At 35.5% G+C, this 17,330-nt stretch overlaps 1 protein-coding gene across 2 annotated transcripts; it reads right to left on the bottom strand.

Moving 5' to 3' along the window:
- Positions 1-2,634: 2,634 nt before the first annotated feature.
- LOC117314717 (tumor protein p63-regulated gene 1-like protein) lies at positions 2,635-16,704 on the bottom strand. Of its 2 annotated transcripts, XM_033868807.1 has the most exons (5): positions 16,376-16,704; positions 14,774-14,803; positions 10,883-10,974; positions 9,696-9,872; positions 2,635-8,841 (listed from the first exon to the last, which is right to left on the bottom strand). In XM_033868807.1, exons 1-5 carry the CDS (start codon positions 16,667-16,669, stop codon positions 8,496-8,498), a joined length of 939 nt encoding a protein of 312 aa, XP_033724698.1. In that variant the 5' UTR covers positions 16,670-16,704; the 3' UTR covers positions 2,635-8,495. The 2 variants fall into 2 exon arrangements, with proteins under 2 accessions (XP_033724698.1, XP_033724699.1); XM_033868808.1 differs by lacking the exon at positions 14,774-14,803.
- Positions 16,705-17,330: the final 626 nt, after the last annotated feature.

Below are 17,330 nucleotides of genomic sequence, written 5' to 3'. Positions count from 1 at the left end.
GCACCTGTCTAAACTGTTCACAACGCACCAGTCTGAACTGTTCACAACACAACGCACCAGTCTGAACTGTTCACAACGCACCAGTCTGAACTGTTCACAACACAACGCACCAGTCTGAACTGTTCACAACACAACGCACCAGTCTGAACTGTTCACAACACAACGCACCAGTCTGAACTGTTCCACAACACAACCGCACCAGTCTGAACTGTTCACAACACAACGCCACCAGTCTGAACTGTTTCACAACACAACGCCCACCAGTCTGTACTGTTCACAACGACAACGCACCAGTCTGAAACTGTCACAACCGCACCAGTCTGAACTGTTCACAAGACACAACGCACCAGTCTGAACTTGTTCACAACACAACGCACCAGTCTGAAATGTTCACAACAGAACGACACCCAGTCTGTACTGTTCACAACACAACCGCACCAGTCTGTACTTTCAAACGCACCAGTCTGAACTGTTCACAACACAAACGCACAGTCTGAACTGTTCACAACACACCAGTCTGAACTGTTCACAACACAACGCACCAGTCTGAACTGTTCACAACACAACGCACAGTCTGAACTGTTCACAACACACGCACCAGTCTGACTGTTCACAACCACAACGCACCAGTCTGTACTGTTTCACAACGCACCAGTCTGAACTGTTCACAACACAACGCACCAGTCTGTACTGTTCACAACACAACGCACCAGTCTGTACCTGTTCACCAACGCACCAGTCTGAACTGTTCACAACACAACGCACCAGTCTGAACTGTTTCACAACACAACGCACCAGTCTGTACTGTTCACAACACAACGCACCAGTCTGTAACTGTTCACAACACAACGCACCAGTCTGAAACTGTTCACAACGCACCAGTCTGAACTGTTCACAACACAACGCACCAGTCTGAACTGTTCACAACACAAGCACCAGTCTGAACTGTTCACAAACGCACCAGTCTGACTGTTCACAAGCACCAGTCTGAACTGTTCACAAACCACGCACCAGTCTGAACTGTTCACAACACCAACGCACCAGTCTGAACTGTTACAACACAACGCACCAGTCTGAACTGTTCCACAACACAACGCACCAGTCTGAACTGTTCACACACAACGCACCAGTCTGAACTGTTCACAACACAACGCACCAGTCTGAACTGTTCACAACACAACGCACCAGTCTGTACTGTTCACAACACAACGCACCAGTCTGAACTGTTCACAACGCACCAGTCTGAACTGTTCACAACACAACGCACCAGTCTGAACTGTTCACAACACAACGCACCAGTCTGAACTGTTCACAACACAACGCACCAGTCTGAACTGTTCACAACACAACGCACCAGTCTGACTGTTCACAACACAACGCACCAGTCTGTACTGTTCACAACACAACGCAACCAGTCTGAAACTGTTCACAACACCACGCACCAGTCTGAACTGTTCACAACACAACGCACCAGTCTGAACTGTTCACAACGCACCAGTCTGAACTGTTCACAACACAACGCACCAGTCTGAACTGTTCACAACACAACGCACCAGTCTGAACTGTTCACAACACAACGCACCAGTCTGAACTGTTCACAACACACGCACCAGTCTGAACTGTTCACAACACAACGCACCAGTCTGAACTGTTCACAACACAACGCACCAGTCTGTACTGTCCACAACACAACGCACCAGTCTGTACTGTTCACAACGTAGCGCACCAGTCTGAACTGTTCACAACGCACCAGTCTGAACTGTTCACAACACAACGCACCAGTCTGAACTGTTCACAACACAACGCACCAGTCTGAACTGTTCACAACACAACGCACCAGTCTGAACTGTTCACAACACAACGCACCAGTCTGAACTGTTCACAACGCAACGCACCAGTCTGAACTGTTCACAACGCAACGCACCAGTCTGAACTGTTCACAACACAACGCACCAGTCTGAACTGTTCACAACGTAGCGCACCAGTCTGAACTGTTCACAACGCAACGCACCAGTCTGAACTGTTCACAACACACCAGTCTGAACTGTTCACAACACAACAAAACAGTCTGAACTGTTCACAACACAACGCACCAGTCTGTACTGTCCACAACACAACGCACCAGTCTGTACTGTTCACAACGTAGCGCACCAGTCTGAACTGTTCACAACGCACCAGTCTGAACTGTTCACAACACAACGCACCAGTCTGAACTGTTCACAACACAACGCACCAGTCTGAACTGTTCACAACGAAGTGCACCAGTCTGAACTGTTCACAACGCACCAGTCTGAACTGTTCGCAACGCACCAGTCTGAACTGTTCACAACGCACCAGTCTGAACTGTTCACAACGCACCAGTCTGAACTGTTCACAACACAACGCACCAGTCTGAACTGTTCACAACACACCAGTCTGAACTGTTCACAATGCTAGAGCCTGAACTGTCACAGCCTACGAGCCTGACATACAGTTCTAGCTTTAGCAATAGTGCAATTCAAATTTTCTATTCAGACATTCATAAATTAGCAATCTGATTAAAATCAGCTGTTACATGGCTATGTTTACTAAGTGTACAACTCCTGAACGTTATTTTTGTCATCTTTTTTCCCCAAATAATCAGCAAATTCTCAATATTTGTTATTTATTTTATTTGACAATACGAAAATCATCGAGTACAAAATAACACTGACGGTAGTCCTAGTGCTGCAAATCGCAAAATGAAATTTAAATAAAGTTATACAATTAATATGCTGGAAGCATGCAGTTATTGGCAACAATAAAGTTAAACAAGAAGGAATTTCGATAGTCATTGCAAAAAATCTAAATAGCTGTTTATGATTAGTTTTTAATTCTAGCTAATTCCAAGTTTGTGAAACATCTGGTAAAATCTTATGTTCATACACTCGTGCCCAAAATGTTAAGAATTCTAGCAGAAATGCTTAACAGTTGACATAAACATTTAGATATATTTCTTGAACAATTAAAGAAAATTAAACAGCTAACTATATATTTATCAGAAAAACAAATAATAACCATTTTGGCAGGATCATACCAACAATTTATAAAATTATAATTTCTTTTTATTGAAGATGGTTGCTATAGTGATTAATGTTTACTCATAAGTTTTAATTACAATGAATATACATACTTGTATTTTCATTTACTTAAAAGCTGGTATGTTTACTTATAAAAATTTACAGCAGAGTTCCAGCACATCTTATGAAACTTCTAGACCTAATGCCAGATATGTATACTGTAAAAACCCATGTAATTTGCGCATTTTTTTGTGTTTAAACAGAATTTGATATTGGGTTAAAAAAAATATATCTGCAGATTGTTTAAAGAAAAAGACCTCAATACAATGTCTGCTGATTGGTAAAGACAGGGCTTCTTCTGGATACACATCATGTACATTTTATTGAATAACTTCATTAAGATCAACTTGATAAAGTAGCTCACAACCCAATTTGAGCAAAGGTAATGTATACTGACTGATATGTTATCACCCCTCCTATACAGCCAGGAACGCTTGTTAACTCCAGTTATTTACCCTCTAAAAACGTTTAGGATAATTTTACATTTAGCAGTGTTGAGGCTGAAACACTACTTCGTCATGACTTTTGCCAAAATTAAAGTGTATAACAAAAATATTTCTTTCAAATACCGCATTTTACCTGGTATAATCCCATGCTCAGAAATAAGCCCACCCTCTCTATTTTTGCATTTTTACAGCATAGGCACATATCGGGGGAACTCAATGTTAACCCCTCGTTGAGTTTATCATTAACAGTAACATTATCACCAACTAAGTACATGTATGTCCTAATCGACCAATGATTAACTCTCGTTTTGGAAAGCAGTAGGTATTTCTAAGTGTAATAATGATTAAATATGACTACAACTTTCAACTCTGATGAGTAGTACCTAAAATTGCCATGAGCCTCTCTTTTCTGAAGCAAAACGTTATAAAATCATTAACATCAGCATCATTGGCTACATATGACTGCAACTTTCAAATCTGATGAGAAATACCTCAAATTGCCAGGAGTCTGTCTTTTCTCTAGCGAAACATTATAAAATTACTTATAGACTCTATCCTGAAATCAGTGCAAAACCTGTAAAGCAATTAAGAGCAGCATATCTGACTCTGTATAAAAGTATAGAAATAAAAACATCAACAAATTAAATAAGGATGAGCATACAATACACAAGGTACCTGACATGGTGTATGATAATTTGAAGTATATATTGGTACAAATGTATATGTGTATATGAATAAAAGAAATCATTTACAGATTAGTAAATAGATACTTACAGGGTCCATGCCTATTATTGTGACGAATATATTACCGTGACATAAAACTCCAAAGAAAATTGCGAGCATTTTCATGACGTCTTTTTCAGAGATTGATGTTCTACAACATGGTTAGTATTCAATCACATAAAAAGAAAAGCTTCTGGTCAATATCCCGCAACATTTTACGTCACAGTAATATGTTCGTCACGATAATAGCCATTGACCCCGTATGTATGTCGGATTAAGTATTTTCTATAAGTACAGCCCATATAATCTTAAATACTGTAATCTACTCTCCTTCTTTCATAATATCTATATATCATCACAAATACAAAACAAAGTTCTTATTTTGCAGAAAAGACGGTTATATAAGTATATTATTTTTTGTTGTAGCTTAGGTTCCTGCCAGATATATGTATATAGTATTCTTATTAGTGTTGTCACGCTTAAATACATCAAGACTTGAGACTATACATCCCTGACCAGAAAAATATCACAATATTGATAAGAATACAAATATACGGATACATCGACATTCATCAAATTGTTTAAGAATACAAATACAAATGTATATAGATATATTGACATAGTTGTAGGGATTAAGAGATCTTTCAATACTTAAAGGGTTATAATATGGATTTATAGCTTAAATACTAACACAGTAAAAAGATTTTAGTACGGTTATCATTTTCACCCACACTTTACACATATTTCCCCGTCTTGGGGAACAAACACCTCACATGTATCTTTATTATCAAATCTCAGGATGATGTCACATTCATGTAACATCATCAATTTTGTTAATTTCCATGGAATTTGACCCAGTGTTCTATTGGAAATGACCTGAAGTCAGTGCCAGCTGATTAGGTAGACATGTCAATAATTCGAAGACTACTACATGATGTAAACAACAGCGAGTTTAGGGTGAGTGATTATTCCCATGCGCCATTGATGAGAGCATAATGTAATAAGTTGACTATTACAACTTGTGGTATCTAATGACAGACAGGAAAATGTAGGAGAAAAATAATTATCTCCACCTCCGTCATTTCAAAAGATGTCCAAAGTGCAGGATTATATCTTTTAAGTTCCAATTTGTTCATTAGTCAAACTTTATGCAATTATTAGTAATAGTTTACCTCGATTGATAATATGTATTTTTCTGCAATATGGATATACGTACGAATGCGCTACAACATGATTCCACAAGATTTCTTATCATCACAAGAAATTCCATTCTTGCTAATGTTTAGATCAACACAATGAATTATTGAAATATCTATTTCTGCTTAAATCAAGTTTCAGTTAAAAAGAAAAAAAAAATTCTTGTTTTGAAATATCATGATTAATAACAAATATAACAGTAACAGAAATGAAATGCATAGATTGGAATATCGATACATATTATGCAAAATAAAATAAATGATTGACAAAGAAAAGAAACCAAATTAAGATTGTCAAATAAAAGTCCACATAATAAACGACGAAATACCATCACCCAAAAGTGTATAGCATCTGATTAATGGATTCACCTTTCAGCATTTCACTTGATTTCACTCGTTTAAAAAATTGGCAAAGAGGATAGCACACTGGCCGTTTAAAAAGACAGCGTGGGGTCCAGATGGGACAAGTAAAGTGATGTGGTCACCTGCTCCTATCTGTGTTTTTTCTCTGTGTACCTGTCAGGTACTTGTCTTATTAACATTTAATGTGAAGTATAAATGGTAATATGACAGTGTATATGATAGTGCCATCTGGTGGATACCTTTACTTGGGGTCCCAAAAGGGGTAAATAAATTTAGATGGTTAAAAAGATTGCATTAACGAACAAATGTGAACCAAGGATTTTGTCAGATTTTGACTTTGGGAGTCCCATGGTCCCATCCTGTTACGGTCACTGTAGTTGCTATCTAATATATCAAAGGGAAGATTACAGAAGCAACTCTAGTTATTAGGGTTTTGTAGATGACATCAAACTGACATTTGTGATATCACTTCTGATAAGTATGTGCAAATACAGCTCTACATCAAACAAATATAAACATACAAGTCAGATTAAACAACAAAACATTCTGTACATCGATTAACATCATATAACAAATGGGGACATTTAACATCACAAAACCGCCGTTAATATGGATGGGATTTCAATATCTATAATCTGAATAAATCTCTTTAAACTCTAAAATATCAATAAATAGAAAAACATCACATGTATGGTATTTGACCTAATAAGAACTCTGTGGACTTACCAAAACACAAATGGGTTGCATTTAATTAAACCATGTACTGGGAAAATTTTCTCTGTAAAATCTGGGTGGAAAAAAATTACTTTTTCTTCAATTACATTGCATGTACTTCATGTAGCAAAAACAATCAAGAGTCTTTGGTTAAAAGTTTCAATTATCACACCCATGCTCTTATTCTGAAAAAAGGAGGGGGTGCATTATCGATGCCGGAGTGCTTGTTAGGTCGAATACGCTTATATATATATATCCTAAACAGTATAGGACTTCAAGGACAAGGCATCGTTTCAATTAAATCTAGATAGGGAAAACCAGACTACGTAAAACCACAAACAAAAGTTTGGTACTTTTCGTTTATAAAGTTTTATGCTGAGGCAATGAGTTCATCAAATTTCATACTAAATGATTAAAATTTAAAACAAATTAGGCACGTCCAGGGATTTAAAATTATCTCCCGTACATATGATATACACAAAAATACTTATAGGAATTAAAATATTTTTTTTTTAAGAAAACTTTGAAAATTGCACTTTAATTATGTCTCATGCATCTGGAATATGATTTTTATTGAAATAGATCTCTAGCTCTTATAGTCAAAGAAGATGCTAGTAGTTTGAAAGATGGTAAAATATACTGTACATATATATACAAAGAAACGAAATACAGGGCTTCAATCGTTTAAAAGAAAAAAAAAAAATATTCATAATACTTTAAACAGATACAGTTCTTATTCAATGAAGTTCAACAGTAACTTACAAGACTTTCACAAGCTATGGTACCACTACTTAGGTTCTTCAGGAAAAAGTCTGTCAATAAACGAGGAAAATTTGTGTTCTGTGATATCACTGATAAACGATCATCATGCATGTGAGCTGAAGTTTTTTTTTAGATCATATAATTATCTGGTAATTTTGATTCACCTGGTAATAATCTGTGACAAGTCTTGTCCAGGTAAGTTTTACTTCAAAAGAGGATTATGGATAAAGCTTCTGTACTTCTTGTCAAATTTGTCTGACAAAGGTGGCAAGGTAAAATACAAGTACAGTCCGGCATCATCATGTTAAATCAAGATTTTTACATGAATAATAGAATTTTCATTTGGTACACCTATAGTTTATTAAAGAAATTGGGTCATTTTTTAATTAAAAGTAAATGATAACAAATATTTGTCATGATTATATACCCAGTGCATTATGACAGGTATTATTCTGCCATTACTTTATTTTCAGTGCATTACACAAAATGTTATTCTGACTTACCAGGTAATTCTATTCTCAGTGCCTTACGACAGATATCACTGTCATAATTCTCTATTTTCAGTGAGTTACATGTGTTACATGTATTTTGGTGTTTTCAGTGGGTTATAACGATTTTTGTCCTCATTCAGTTGAATATTGTGTGCTTCTGACATAAAGTTCAATGGCACAATATTGACTAAAACCATACATGCATCAAGTGTGCATCACCTACGAACATCAATGGAATGCTTATTATAATGTACAGTATGTCATAGGTGATATACATTGTACTTGCGAACTCTTTGGGAGTGAACAGTGGCATTCTAAATCAGCATAGAAATTTATACTTGTCAAAATTCCACATTTTCTATGATATCTTAAACCATTTTCACCAAAAATCGAAGAAAATTAGCATTTTAATGATTCGTTCATCTCCTTATAAGTGGATGTTGCACCAGGTTATACACGGTATATTTTCAAGTTTCTTTTCCTTCTTGAATGCCATATCTTAGCATTTGTTTGTGCTGGCTTCACAGTGAAATAAATATAAAACATTAACGACAATTTTTGAACATGTCTACGAAAAAATAATCCTGAAACACACCAAATTAATTTCAAAGATCTAGATAAAAGCACTCTTTCTTAACAGTGCAAGAAACACAGGTTTTTATAAAGGTTGCCTGACTCTGATAGGAAAATTGCATTAATCTTTCAAAAGCAGATTCCATTCCTGTCCATATAGAACCCAAGTCCACTTTGATTGAAGATCATGGATGATACGCTTGCATAGCTGGTTATCATTATAGGACCTTCCAGGATGGTGACCTTTTCTGCGGGTCTCTTAGCTTTGTAGGCATCACTGATGCCCTTGATGAGAGACTCGTAGAACTCATCCACGTTGTAGGTGACTGTCTCCGTCTCTTTGGGGTTGTACAGAAGGGGGTGATGGCAGAAAGTGGCAAAGGGGATGCAGGTACTCCATGGATTCCAACGCTGGGCGAAGGACGGTTCCTCTCCCTTGTTCCAACGGATTTGTATTCCTCCATGTTTCCTTTCACTGGAATAATGAATGGTTAAACATATATATATATATATTAGGGAGCATTTAACATATTCCCATTTTATCAGATGGGAGACACCGGCATCGCCAATAGACTTTGTAAAGAGAAACTGTTGGTCAAACTATTTAAACCAATACTAAACAGTCACTAGGTAGTGACACCTTCAATTATACCGTTACCTCCCCTGCGGTAATAGTCTATGACGTCACAAATAGATGACGTCATAATGTAACTAAGCAAGAATAAACAAATCGCCTGAAGATGGCCAGCAAGGCCTGAAAACGTTAGCGAAAATACCGTGTTGATTTCATTATTTCTACTATATATTATATATATATTCTGTTTTTAATCCATGGTATCTCATGATAAATAATTACTCACATTCATTTATGAACCCTGTGCCTTATTTTCATATAAATTTGGTTTTTAATCCAAATTTTGGCTAACACATAAAGTTCTCATTAAGGAGTACTAGCCTTGAAATGAAGTGTATCTGAATATTAAAATGAAGAGAAAATAATTCAATTCTTCAAACAAATTTTAAATAGAGAATTACCTGTGTAAGTCATTTTAACATGTTAAAAATAAATTATACACTATAAACATTGGACATAATGTTGTTTAAAAGGGGTTATAAGTCTGATTATTAATTCCATCCATTTCCTCAATGATTTCACAGATCGTGGTAACCGGTCTTGCTGGTGTTTATATCTGAACATAGAGTTGTAGTGAAAAGAGAACATTTTGAAGGAATCTCTAAGATGAAAATCAGTATCTCCAATTATACATAATAATACAATTTTAATTGAAATTCAATGCAACAGCCATATCAGACTCATTCTCAACTCACGGCATAATACTCTTCTCCGGATACTTAAAATCACCGATGCAGACAGTGTCAACGACCCAGAGTAGGATGCGCTTGAATTCTTCAACTTTGTTGAGTATGAAGTGGTATTTGTAGGTCATCACAGAGTTCTCAAACAGCAACACGATCTTCTCCCTCTCGTTATCCCAGTGGTCGATTCTGATGTAAGATAATTCAAATACAAAGCGACTCTTAAGGTAGCATGTGTGGATAAAAAGCTCTGTAATTAATTTAGACTATATATACGATAGCGATGCAGTTTGATAAGTTATGCATTGCAGAGTGCCGACAGTGCTATCTTTTTGATTGCACAGCCATTTTGCTGATGAAATGTTGCCTACCACTAGCTACAATTATGACATCATAACAGGCACACGACGAATGTCATTTACAGTCCTTTAAATCACACTTCTTTCTACCCAGTTAATTATATAATTCAAATACCGTATTTGACCTAATAAGGGCACAGGCCGTGGGTAACTGACAGTGGGGGCGCTCCTGTTAAGAAAAGTTATTCTGAAGTTTTATGAAACAGACTATATACTTTATAGCAGAATACCCAAGGCTGTGGAAACGGTAAAATATTCAGTCATAGAAATATTCCAGATGAAGATATCTATTCATTATGACACTCGGTCAAAGATTTATTTCCTTGAAAAAAGGTAGGGGTGCCCTTATTAGGGCAGGCGCCCTTAATCTTATTAGGTCAAATACGGTATGTGATGTAAATGTCTTATTAACTGTATAACTTAAAATGCTATATAAAGATGTTAAATGAATGAGAAATGATGTATACCCATTACCCATGTACTGATATACAAATATATAATTATGATGCATAATTATGTTTTACCAGATACTTAATTCATTTATAGAAAAAATGCTATATATGTGTGTGAGCATACACTAGTCAATATGACAAAAAATTGTTGTAATTAAAGCTTATTTTGTAACTATACTTTAAGTGACCCAGGGGAAGAGAAGGAAGTTTTGGGACACAAAACAGAATCTGTAAAGTGAACACGCTGTAAACTCATTTTAATGACAGACATGACAGAATGAACAGCTGGAAAAAAAATCTTACAGTTTAAAACTTTCCCACTGTTCTTTTCCTAATACTGACGTAGACAAACTTGATTTAAAATCAATAATAAGTAAACAAAACCTACTCTGTCAGCAGCCATGCTCCTACTCGCTTTCCATCAAGTTCTGGTTTAGCTTTCTGCTCACAGATGGACACTGCTTTGTCAAAGTTGGTTTCCTGAAAGTAGACAATAACAATAGAAGTTAACAATAATTCAACAACATCAGAATATTTGTTAATGTCTTTTTTTCAGTATGTTCAACATTCTTATTTCTTATTCAATCAATTGATAAATTACTACTGCACAAATTTCCTCCACTTCCATTTTTTATGTACATATATAATGCAAGTCTATTCTGAAATCAATACTTTCAGAAGAAAAACACTGACATGTCTTTGAATTTAAAGTACCCGGCCAGGTATTTAAACATGAAATAGAGTCACATGATTTTGTTCTAATAATAAGTATCACTTGCTAGAGAACAGGTTTTTCAATAAATGGTTAACATCAATAAACAAACATATATGCCTACATCAGAGAAATTCCCCTTAATATAACCATAGTATGATTTCCAGACTTGGCCGATCTCCATCATGAATCTATTTATATTATTGGAGAAAGCATCTGTAATTCAGAGATAATTTCTCTTTATACAATTAGTATAATAAAACAAAATGCTCCCTGAAAGAGAAATAATTATTAGCCAATGTAATTAAAGTTAGTTCTAAGTTAGAAAGCTTTTGTTAAGATGAGATAAAAGTCAAATAGCAAATTGTAATAAAAAATAATTTGTCAAAAAAAATGAAATTTTCCCTTCAGAGATGCCACTAATTTCCTAAAAATATAAATAATTTTTAGAATAGAGAAAACCCAAATCTAGAATTCAACAATACCAGGTTACAGATGTACCACTGTCATCAATAGTTTCTCAGGTAGGTGCTTTAAATTTGGTAGAAAAATGGTGATATTTTTTGCATGTCATTAAGATTATATTATGTACAATCATAATGACATACACATAGAAAAAAAGTTCAGCAGTAATTAACACCATCGTGAAAAAAAATGGAGATTCAAAATTTCACAATCTTATTGATCAAAAGGTGGAGAAGATGTGAAGTTTTAATCGCGTGACAAATGTCAGTGCCATTTGAAAATTGTATCTACAGCATACATTTCAAATAAACAAATAACAAATAAATATTACTTCTGTTGAGAAACAAACAGATAAACAAATAACAAATAAATATTACTTCTGTTGAGAAACCAAAATGTTATAAAACTGGTAGAGTTATGTCCCTTGAATGTGATAGCTGCACAATTGTAAGCCCTTGAAGATTTGGACATTATTATGATTTGTTTTGTGTCACTCTATTACAAAATACACATCGTCTCAAGCCACATGGTTACCGTATCTATCCTCAAATGAACACCCTCAAAAAGTGTACAAAGTATAGCATCAAAGTTTGGGGAGAGCTTATATTTAAATTATTTGTGAACCATTTTCAGCTTATATATTACTATTTTAAAACTGATGATTCTGCAACAATGATGAAGCAGATTCTTTGTGGACAAGGGCTTATCTAATGATAAACATGGTTACATTTGACTCTGGGTGGAATGCAAGTATTGATGATAATATGACATATAACGACTATCCATGACTTTCACAATCTTCCTGTTCTAGCTGTAATGTGTATTGTTTATAACAGGGTACATACAGATGTCAGAAAACAAACTTAGGACTTTTCACGACTGAATGATGCATCCTAGCGGCAGCAAAGTGTCTGTGATGATTATTAAAAACTTAATTATTGAAAAGTGGTAACAACAGCAAGGAAAGGGAAGGGCCATCCTTGACTTTGTTTACATTTGATAATATTTTAGTATTTATCATGTAACAAAGTTAAGGATAGCTGGAATATATGGATGAGAACCTGATGAGGATATCCTGGGAGGGAAACACAAGAGCCTGAGATGGTGAACTGAAAGACGAGCAGGCAGGAAAACATCATCACACACAATGTCACATAGTGTATTATAAATATTGTACACAATATGTTTATATCAAACCAGGAAATGTCTATCAAAGTCCCTCAATTAATTATAATGCTCCTTGTTATGTTCTCTGACAAGGGTGGATTGAAAAGAACCACTTGTTGTAAAACCAAATAAGTATTTTGACATGTCTTGTTTATATATTTTACATTTATTACATTTTTCCAGTGAAAATGTAAAGAAATAACAAGAGTAAAAGCACTATTTTCTACTTCAGTGAAAATAATAGTACAACTTTGAGGCAAAAGTAAATGACTTAATATCAGTTTTGTTAGTTTTTCCTCAAATTCTTGAAAAATATTGTCTTTGCTGCAGGAGACCACTTGGGCCTGTATTGTTCACCTGTACAACAGCTTATGAAGAGGAGAGTGTTGGAAGACTTAACTCAGATGACTTTTACTTTAAAGACAAATTCAAATAACCAAATGGCCTGTGACCTTGAATGAAGGTCAAGGTAATTCATTTAACAACATTAGCCGAACATCCATTAACCAGTATGCAACTAGTCCCTGTGCATCTTGCTATTGAGAAAAGGTCATTTATATTTTTCAGCAAATTTGATCTATTCACTTTGCATTAAGGTCAAGGTCATTCATTTGAACAACTTTTAAGATCCCAAAATGCTACTAGCCCAAATATGAACTCTGTAAAAAAATAATGCCAGTTGAAGATTTTAACACATCTGACCTGTGACCTTGAAAAATCCCAACATGGTAACAGGTCGTTTTGATTGTTGAGGAAAAGATAAAAATCAGTCGAAGCTGGACAGAACAATGGACAGATGATATGCCTACATAACTCACTTGCCTAAAGGCCATGTAAGCTACCAGTTTAATGTCAGTGTCCAGTGGGCACTTGAGAACGATGCCATATATTAGCCACACTTGTGAAGTACACCTGGTATTTACTGAAGAGACTATTACTAATCAATATATGTATTAAAGTTAACAACAATGGTAAAGACCACACACAATCTGTATTAAAAGTTAAATTTCCTATTTATGACCTTGTTTTCTTGTATACATCCTGAAAAGATTCTATTTATACATGATGCTCAGTTTTTCAAATGAGATTTATGTGTACATACATGTACAGTAGATACTTGAACATGATGAATCCTAATGTATACAAAATCCAGGTTTGTACACTATACATGTACATGTTATTTGCATGCACAACTCTTACATTTTAGAAAACTACATGCAGATTTGATCGCTTCATAATGACCCAAGTGAATTACACACACAGGGCTTTTTTTCACTGGTGTGGGAAGGGGCCTTTTTGTCTCATTTTGGGCAGAAAATTAATAAATTGGGAAAGATTTTTTTAGGAGTAAAGGGCAAATTTTTGGAATTTGGCTTAAATATGAAGTAATTTCAATTGGGAATGGGGCCCATTAATGGCCCCAAAAAGCCCTCTGAAAAAGCCCTGCCACCAGACAAATATACAATTTATTTATTTTAAATAAGACAACCCAGAGACTGCCATATATATCACCTCATACATTCTTAATTTCTTACTCCATCAGGGAGTTCGACTATTTACACATGTGCAGGTTAACAAAATGTCAGTAACAAGCCAAACAGTTTCTATAGTCTCTGCCTTTGTTATAACCAATCAAACAGTAATTTTTTGTTTGTTTTTGTTTTCAGAGGATGAAGATAAGTTCAGTAATTAAATTTCTGTTCAAAATACAAAAAAAAATTTAAAAAAATAAATATATAAATAAATAAAGCTACCGAGTTTGTATTTTTTCAAATTTTATGTACATCAAGTATTTTTTCTCAAATCTACATAATTTATTTTGTATCAATTCAGTTTCTTGAAAACTGATTTATCTAATGGAAAAATGTAATGACCCCACAGTGTTGTAAATCAAATATGCAGCTAGAAATCATAATAAGTATGTTATATACTAACCGCTTGTTGTGTATTGTTTGAATTTTCCCTCTGCAATAAAACAAGAAGCATTATAGTTTTTTCTCTATTATTCTATAAGTTTCTCAAATGTATTTGGAAGCAACAATTAATGGTGGCCAAGGACCTCAAAACTACTAGGGTGGTCAAAGTTTGATCAGTATAATAATAATATTTAAAAAAAAAATGATAATAATATGCATTAATTATAGATCTAGATGCTGCATGCATGTTATAGCAATTTATAAGCAGGCAAGCAGATTGTTTCAAAGGCGATTAAAAAAAAAAGAAATTTAAAAGCAAAACTCTTTAAACAGTATGTCATTAAAAAAAATATCAAAATATTATTTATTATCTACAATGTACATTTTAACACAATAATCTTCAATCGAATACTGCCGGTTATTCTATTGTAAAAGTTCAAGGAGTAGTAGTGTGCAGCCAGCCGGGATCCAACCCGTGACCCTCGGCTTAGTGGTCCGCCGCTCTACCAACTGAGCTAAAGGGAAATTCCCCCTAGCCGGAAGCTAGAAGGCGACCATACAACTATGTACAGTATTTACAATTAAAACCTGGCCTGCTACACTACTCCCTCCTTCAAACGTGTTCGCCCCCGAACACACCAACCCAGGTTCTATCTCCAAGGAAGCCTCTTGCTTTCACTAGGAGTGGTCTGCGGCACCAATGTAAAAGTTCAAGGAGTAGTAGTGTGCAGTCAGCCGGGATCGAACCCGCGACCCTCGGCTTACTGGTCCGCCACTCTACCGACTGAGCTAAAGGGAAATTCCCCCTAGCCGGAAGCTAGAAGGCGACCATACAACTATGTACAGTATTTTAATTTACAATTAAAACCCGGCCTGCTACACTATTATAGCATTAAAATAGCACGTATTGATTTAGCTGTAAACAGAATTTTTTATCTTATACAGGGACTATGTCTAATCATATACCCTGGTCTTATACATGGATGAAAGTGTCAGAATCTTAAAATACTGAAATACCTGTTTCTGCAAAAATATTACATTAATTAGCCTAATATATTTGGGAGAACATATTTCCAAAATACTGAATTCAGTATTTATACTAAAAACTTTCATCCATGCTTATATCAGGAAAATAGTCTTTCATTTATGATTCTTTTTAATATTATTTTTCATTACTTTTAAACATGCTAATATACCAGGTAATTAATGATAGCTATATATAGGCCTAGTACTAGGCTAACTAGATCTGTAACATACTGTACTCATGGTGTACCCATGTATGGTTAATTATTTTAAATATTTAGATCTACAAATTGTGATGTTTGACTGGTATGTAGGCATATTCTTTCCGTAGAAAACAACATCCTTGCTTACAGCATGATTTAATATGCATGATGTTAGCCAATGGTGGTAAAAATTAGCCTACTGCAGGCCTAAATGCGTCAGGACATGATCAGATCCAATGCATGCAAACCATAGATATTCGGGTGCGTTCGTGTTAGTACACTCACATGACATGTTATCGACCCTCGCCATGGCTATAACATAAATAAACATAAGATTCGAACGTTGGGTAGAGGATTGACTACACTAACGATATTTTATATTAATAAACATTCACCTTGTAGCTGAAGTAGCTCTGGGAGAGCTTTTCACTCTTTACCAACCCCGGTCTCACAGACGTTCGGCTGGTTGTTGATTTGACACTCTGACGTCCGTAAACACTACCAGGTCGCTGTTGGCGATTGAATCCCTGGCCGGGTACTCCAGCAAATTTCACATCTGGTTCACCCCCCTCTACCCCGGGACCTCCACCCCCGATCTGCAACGTCGCACCCACAAACTGTCCCTCGACATGAGCCCGATCGTCCTCCAAATGCGAATCCTGGGGAACTCTGGATTGAGTGTCAGCCATTTTGGAAGTTCGATCGATACGTAATAATGAGGTAGAGTTGTCTCCCATTGACCCGTATTATTGAATGAACGGTCATATGATCATGTCGTGTTGCTTTAAATAGCATCGGACCATTTCTTTGGGTGTCAGAATTGATTCCAAGGAAATGTCTACCTCGCGGTTAGATATGGTCTACTAAGATATATTTATATCTAATTCCGTGAGCATATCTACAAAGTGACAAAGTGCTGATAGATGCACCTACTTGGCAGATAAAGTTTTTTCATGATTTAAATACAGTAATATATAATGGTATAATTGATCGCGTTGAAGAGCAGCTGAATTGATCCTAAACTGGAAATATACTTACTTACTTGAAAGAGTTTTGTCAAAATTAACATTTAACTACAGATCTGCGTTCTGGAACATGCATTAAAACGTCAAAGCTTAATTAAAGGGAAAATAAACAAAACCCATTGATTTATTATCTATTGGCATACATGTATAGGAGTTTTTTTCTTTAATTCGTATACTATGAAAGGCCGTTCATGTCAAAAACGAGATAAATCTAACGCGTTAAACATTTAACATGTGTCTGCTGTCCGAACGAATGAATGCAGAAACATGCAAAATTACTCTTGATGAAATCTATGTCCGAACAAGGATTATATGACTGTTTGTG

Source organism: Pecten maximus, chromosome 16 (assembly GCF_902652985.1).
Source record: "Pecten maximus chromosome 16, xPecMax1.1, whole genome shotgun sequence".
Taxonomy (NCBI): Eukaryota; Metazoa; Mollusca; class Bivalvia; order Pectinida; family Pectinidae; genus Pecten; species Pecten maximus.
The sequence above is the reverse complement of the archived record's forward strand: the minus strand, read 5'-3'. Positions and strand labels throughout refer to the sequence as shown.